This window comes from Quercus robur, chromosome 1, assembly GCF_932294415.1.
Source record: "Quercus robur chromosome 1, dhQueRobu3.1, whole genome shotgun sequence".
Taxonomy (NCBI): domain Eukaryota; kingdom Viridiplantae; phylum Streptophyta; class Magnoliopsida; order Fagales; family Fagaceae; genus Quercus; species Quercus robur.
The window spans coordinates 9,872,601-9,879,974 of NC_065534.1; the positions used below are offsets into that span (position 1 = coordinate 9,872,601).

The 7,374-nt window shown below is 34.2% G+C and overlaps 1 protein-coding gene across 1 annotated transcript; it reads right to left on the minus strand.

Annotated features, from left to right (window-relative positions):
• Nucleotides 1–2,780: 2,780 nt before the first annotated feature.
• Nucleotides 2,781–5,096, minus strand: LOC126714809 (tryptophan N-monooxygenase CYP79A68-like). The gene is made up of 2 exons (XM_050415220.1): nucleotides 4,140–5,096; nucleotides 2,781–3,407 (listed from the first exon to the last, which is right to left on the minus strand). The coding sequence occupies exons 1-2, from the start codon at nucleotides 5,094–5,096 to the stop codon at nucleotides 2,781–2,783; spliced, it is 1,584 nt and encodes a 527-aa protein (XP_050271177.1).
• Nucleotides 5,097–7,374: the final 2,278 nt, after the last annotated feature.

Here is a 7,374-nt window from a genome sequence, read left to right on the forward strand (position 1 = left end):
AAATAATAACAAAATTAAATTAGATAACTAAATAAAAAAAAATCTTTAAAAATAAAAGATAGCATGTTACGTAAAGGAAAAATAAGTAAATATTTAAAATAAATTGCATCTCACTCAATATTAGTAGTAGATTGCATGAAAGTCAAGGCCATTGAGTCGTTACAAAGATAATTGATTTCCACAACAAGAGTCGTCTCATACAGATTTCGTAAGTTTAAAGTCCTCATAGTTCATTAATTATTTTGTTCTAACTTTGTCAATATTTCCTTTTCTTTCCTCTATCTTTACGGTTAGCACACCTATCTCCACAACTCTATAATTTTATTTTCCAACTAAAATCAAGGGAATCAATATTATACTGGTACCAGCCATACTGAAAAAAATATATCATACTGGTCATTAAGTCAGTACTGGTACTCCTTTAAAATGTACCCAAAAAAATACTAGGTTACACCGGCCTAGGCCTGTACCTAGCATACTCGGATGTATTGGCTGGTATAATTAAGAGCAAAAAAAAAATGTTAAAATTTTGAAATTAAAAAAAAAAAAAAAAAAAAAAAAAAAAAAAAAACCAAACAAACAAACAAACATGTTATTTCAGCTAATGTATTGGTTAATTAGTGTACTTAGGCTATTATTTAGACTTTAAATTTTTTGTTAATAAACATAAAAATTAATAAATTCATACTTTCATAAAATAAATACAAGCATGCATGTATGTATATATATATATATATATATATATATATTGTAGGGGCATTGGGCCTTGGAGACTGTCGTTTATGTGTGTCTTGGGCCCAAGGCCCAAGCCGAGGACTAAAGACCATCCGAGGAGGGGTGAACACCATCAAGGGGACCCATGCTAATGGGTGATGAGGTCAGCTTTAGCCATAATGGCATAAGAGGGTAGGCTGAGGACAGATGTTACCTCGGACTGATTATGCTGAGGTCTGAACAAGTAGTCTACCATCCAGAAAGGTATTCCAGAAAGTTCTGTGAGCACGGACAAGCATTGCAAAAACAAAGTACAAATGGAAGCCCTAAAATATCTAAGAAGGAATCCACTACCATCGTATTTAAGGCTCTGCAGCTAACTTTCTGGCTACATTAGTGTGGAGAAGACTCCTGAACAGGGCTATGTTGGCCGTCCCAACGCACAAGGTAGCCTGAGGAGGTGTCCAATGAGACAAGCACTCAAGTAAGGGAATGGATGGCCAACGAGTGGAAGGCCAAGATCGTTTGAAGGGGACTATATAATAAGAGAAATTCTCCATAGAAGGGGGACGGAAAAAATCAAGAGAGAAATACTGTAGCAATTAAGAATCAAACTTGTAATCATACTTGTAAGGAATATATAAAAGCTAACCTCCTCGAACTTGTGCCAAGGACTGTTTTTCTAAACTCAATCCAAGCATCTTCTTAGTTCTTGTGAGTTGAGCCTATTTTACCTGCGATCCAATTCACTCTGACCCAGTTTTACAAACCACTCTCTATAAATTCATTGTTCTGGGCTTTTTGAGCCTTACTCCATTCGATCTTGGGTTGGGTTCCAAATTTGGTCCTTACATATATATATAGAAATATATAAATAGCATGTTTTCTAAAATGGTACTCTAATATTATTTGGTATCGAAATATTTTGTTCCTATGAACAAAACAAAACAGCCTCTAGTACAAATTTGACTCATTTGACTAAAAATATAATTAGTTTTTTTTATATGTTGGATTCAAATTCAAATCTTTTATTCAATGACCAAAAACTTTATAAGTGAAATAAATTAAAATCTTATTGATATTATTAATTACACATTAATTATGGTAGGTACAAATGAGCAACAGGCATGGTTTTGTGTATACATGCAAGATGGCTAGGAAGAGGGGTTTTTTTTTTTTTTTTTTTTTTTATTCCGTGAGATAGTTTCAACCTATAGTATCTGCTTTTGATGATAACTCTTTATCATCAGACCAATATACTAATTGGTTTTTTATGTAAGTGAAAATTGAACCCTAAATCTCTTATTCAACCATAAAAAAATCTACCAGTTGGTCGTTCTCTTTAAGGTCAATCTTCTTCAACTCACATGGAATGCTCCATGTAAACTTTGTAGAAGTCTTGCAAACAACACCACGGTAATGTTATTTACTCTTTTTTTTTTTTCAAATCCAATAAAATTTGAAATTATGATGTTCTTTCTATCTCCATGATAACTATTCTTATTATTTAACCAAAACATTAAGGGCATGTTTGGTATACTAAATAGTAATCTTAATTACAGAGAATAAAAATTATGAAATATATTGTAACCGAATAATTAAAGTTATTCATAAGTTTGGTTGTGAGTTGTTAGAATAGAATAAAACTTAAAATTTATTTTAAGAAATATTTTACTCAAATAATTATATTTTTAAAAAATAATACTTTTTTAAATCTGAGAGAGAGATGAGATATTTTTCATGATTTTTTAGTTCTATGATTGTTATTTGCATATGGAAAGTTTATTTATTGAAAAATATATTAATTTTAGAAATTATTACACCTAATAATTATTTTCCATTTTAAAGAATAACTATTCATAAAGAACAATTATTTCTTGCAATAAAAACATTGTCCAACTACTAAATAGTTAGACCATCGAAATAGTTATCACATTAGAGTTCTTATTACAATCTACAAAACATGTCTTAATTGATTTTCTGTTTAAGTAGAATTCAAATAAAATTCTATTATTCAATGACCAAATATATTAGCAGATAAAACTAGAATCCCACTTAATTATCAATTAAGCTGGGTACAAATGAGCAGGCAAGCGTGGTTCTGCGTACACATGCAAGGGTTTGGCGAGGAAGAGTCGGTCGTTCTCTTCAAGGTCAATCTTCTCCAACTCAGGTGGAATTCTCCATGTAAAACCTTGTAGAAGTCTTGCAAATAGCATCACAGTAATGAGTGTCCCTAGTGTACCACCCATGCACCCTCTCCTTCCTCTAGTGAAGGAAATGAACCTCAGGCCAGGTTCTGCAAGCCCCAACTCATGTGAATTATCCTTGAAATGTCGCTCAGGGTTGAACCTTAAGGGGTCCTCCCAAACTCTTGGGTTTCGACCGAGGCCTAATCGACTTAGCAAGACTTGACTACCTTTAGGGATGAAGTAGCCAGCCACAGTAAGATCTTCTTTAGCGACATGGGGGAGATTGAATGGTGCAATTGGGTGAAGCCTAAGAGACTCCCTTGCACAAGCCACCACATAGCTTAGGTTAGGAATATCTGATTCTTCAACAAGTCTCTCCTTTCCAACCACCCTGTCTAATTCCTCTACTGCTTTTTGTAGCTGCTCAGGTTGGTTTAGCATTTCTGCCAAAGCCCACTCCACTATATTGGAAGGATTATCCACAGTTGCAAGGAATAGTTCCTGCATGAATAACAACAAGACTATTAATAGGTATACAAAACTAAACATTTTTGTAAATATATAACATGGACATTTCTGTAGGGAGAAAACTGAAAGGATCCTGTAGAATTCTTTTATTTTATATTTTATTCGAGATAAAAACTATATTCTAGTCTAACGTAAATGTATATATGCGTAAAACTTTCTCTTGAAAACTTGAACTCCAACCCTTACCCTTCACCCTACAAGAACTTGTGGCACGCTAAGAATGTGTGATGGTAGAATCCCCTAGAATTCTTAGATAAATAGAAACCAAATCTTATTTATGGAGTTCTTTAAATCTTATCCATAAATTTATTACAAAAGATATGAGTGAATATTCAAAACAATAATAATTAATATTTCTTTAAATGACACTAACTGGCAAAAATGAATTCACTCATTTCAAAATTGATAAATTTGAATCAATGATAAAAAATAAAAAATAAAAAATAAAAATAAAAAAAAGAAGAATTCCAATCAATGGTTTAAACAAGAAGTTATTTGTAATTTCGTATACTATGCAAATAAGATCCATCAATTAAAAATGATTAAGTGGATACTTCTTTTCTTATCAAACCTAGGTTTGTTTTCAATAGTGAAAAAAAAAAAAAAAGTAATTATTTGGTATCTAATTAAAATGATAATGGAGTATAAAAGTCGTGAATATGGGAATAATTTCTTAAAAACCGATTAAATGTCAAAGTATATCACCGTGATTTGTGCTTTGATCTCTGCCACTGATAGCAATGGCTTCCCATTGTCATCCTTAACTGAAATGAAAACATCAAGAAGGTCTTCAGGCTCGGTCCTCTTCCCCTCTTTCCACATTTCTACTCTCTCATTGATAATCGGATCCTCGTACTTTTTGATAACATTCAAAGCATTCCTCACAGTCTTTTCATGTCCATCTAAATCGAGTGGCTTCAAGATTGGCAAGTAATCAGAAACACACAATGCATACACATACAAAAGCACAGTAAATAGTGCTTTAATATGCTCTTGTTCTTCAACACAAGGCCCTCCATCCTCTCTTCCTTGCCTATAGTACCTTCTGTTGAACATCATTCTCCTCATAATAATTCCAGTGAAGTGTTGGGAAACTAACCTTACATCAACAACTGAGCCTGATTTGCATATATTGTTAACCACTCGGAGAAGATTATCGGCTTCTTCCTTTCGCTTACTACGTAGCCATTCGAGTCTTGTCGGGTTCAATATCTCGTGAGTGAGCACCTTCCTCATCTTCTTCCATTGCTTTCCCCAAGGTGCAACGACTGCAGTCAAGAACCCATCACTGAACATACTAGTGGTGACTGTGATAGGCCTTGATGCCATCACTGCATCATGTTGCCTCAAAAACTCCATGGCAATCTCTGGGGAAGCTACTGGCACAACATACACACTTCCTAGACGTACACAAGCGATTTCTGTGTTCAACTCTTTCATGAGGCTATGCAGCCACCTATATCTAGGTTTTTTCCTCCACATCTCTGGGAGATTTCCCACAATAGGCCATGGTTTTGGGCCAGGAGGGAGTAGGGGTCGCTTGCTTTTAGTGAAGATTTTTGAAAGAAAGAAGAAGATGAATGCAAAGAGAAGCGCAAATAAGAAGGTTACATAAATGAAAACATATTCAGACCCTTGACTGAAGAAGAAAGATAAGGACATGGTCGATATAATGTCAACCATATATGGCTACGTCTTTTCTACAAGCTACAACCAAATCCTCTGTACCACTTTTTGTGTATCACTTTATATTCCACCAATCACTACTTATCATGTGTATGATTGCTTTCCATTTTAAACTTCAGTTATTCTATAAGGAAAGTAAAATGAAAACATGGCAAGTAGTGATTGGTGGAACATAGAGTGATATACAAAAAGTGGTACAGAGGATTTGGACTCAAATAGAGTCCAAATCCTCTGTACCACTTTTTGTGTATCACTTTATATTCCACCAATCACTACTTACCATGTGTATGATTGCTTTCCATTTTAAACTTCAGTTATTCTATAAGGAAAGTAAAATGAAAACATGGCAAGTAGTGATTGGTGGAACATAGAGTGGTATACAAAAAGTGGTACAGAGGATTTGGACTCAAATGGAGTCCAAATCCTCTGTACCACTTTTTGTGTATCACTTTATATTCCACCAATCACTACTTACCATGTGTATGATTGCTTTCCATTTTAAACTTCAGTTATTCTATAAGGAAAGTAAAATGAAAACACGGCAAGTAGTGATTGGTGGAACATAGAGTGGTATACAAAAAGTGGTACAGGGGATTTGGACTCAAATAGAGTCCAAATCCTCTGTACCACTTTTTGTGTATCACTTTATATTCCACCAATCACTACTTACCATGTGTATGATTGCTTTCCATTTTAAACTTCAGTTATTCTATAAGGAAAGTAAAATGAAAACATGGCAAGTAGTGATTGGTGGAACATAGAGTGGTATACAAAAAGTGGTACAGAGGATTTGGACTCAAATAGAGTCCAAATCCTCTGTACCACTTTTTGTGTATCACTTTATATTTCACCCTGTAAAACCTTTTCAGCGTCAATATCTGAACCAAACTCGAAAAGCATCGTGTTATTCCCCACACTTGTCAGTTGAAAACTCTCCTTCGTCCTCCAGAGGGGACGAAAAGTGCGAGCCACTGCATCCATATTCAAACTTCTCTTCGTAAGAAACTTCGCAGCCAACACATGTTCTAATGCCGCCACCTCACTAGAAAGCTTCACCCTTGAACCTTCCTTAGCCGAGAGAGAAAGCCCGTCGCACCTTCTAATAATTTCGTCCATACCCTCAATCAAGCCTACACTTCCCGTCACAAAGAATAGAACAAAGCCCTTCTAGCAACCCAAGTCGCTAAAGGGAACGCTCTTCTTTCTCAAGGAGAAAGGAAACGGCGATACTACAGTCTAGGGTTTTTTAGAAGCCCTAGCCGAGAACAAACTAGTATGTTTTTTCATTAGTGAGATTTTTGGGATCAATATCGGAATGGAATATCCTCGCCCATGCTTATATTTATCAATACAATACATTCAGATTTCAATTATGGCAAGAATTTATAATCCACTTGAGATAAAACTCATTAATAAGTGTAAATTAAAAAGGTTTAAAATATGTGTGTTTTATCCAAGAGTTAGGCATTTTTTTATATACACCACTGTCAATTTTTTTAAGACCTTCTCCTTTCTCCCGTGTGTGCGTTAAAATACTTTCAATTCTCAAAATAAAAAAAAAATAAAATAAAAACATACTCATTAAAACTCTATTATCTTTATTTAAAAAATAAATAAACTCAATTATCTAATATAATATAAGAAAATAAATAAACTCGTATAATTACTCTTCTCATTAAAATCTATATATCTATATCTATATAATAACTAATAGTCGAAATGTTTAAATTTTCGTTGACCACTCTTCATTGCGCCACGTGACTACAGAAATTATTGCCATGTAAACATCTAAAAACACCGAATAGTTGTGTGGTTTGATTCTTAGACCTTTTCACTCTTTAACAAAAGAAAAAACCGTCTAAAAAAAAACTGCCCAAACTAAACAGATGAATGAAATGAAAAACAAGGAGTGAAGGAAACAAACCCACACAGAAAACAAGGATACGCACTCCACTGACCCATATTAGAAAAGTAAAAGAAAATTTAACGTTGGCTTCAACTACGGAACAAAGAAAAATGTTGAAGTGGCGGACAAAAGGGAAGTGGTAGTAAAAAAGTTGGAACTAAAAACAGAAAGAAAGCGAGTCCACTCAGCAAATAGAATTTTGACTAGTTAAAGCAGCATTTCATTTTGCGGGATGATTGTTGAAGAGTCTTGAGCAAGAACATCAATATGACAGGATGGTTTCAACAATTTCCTCCATATACTCTGAGTCCGGACTACAATTACAAGGGTACCCATAATTATTTATTT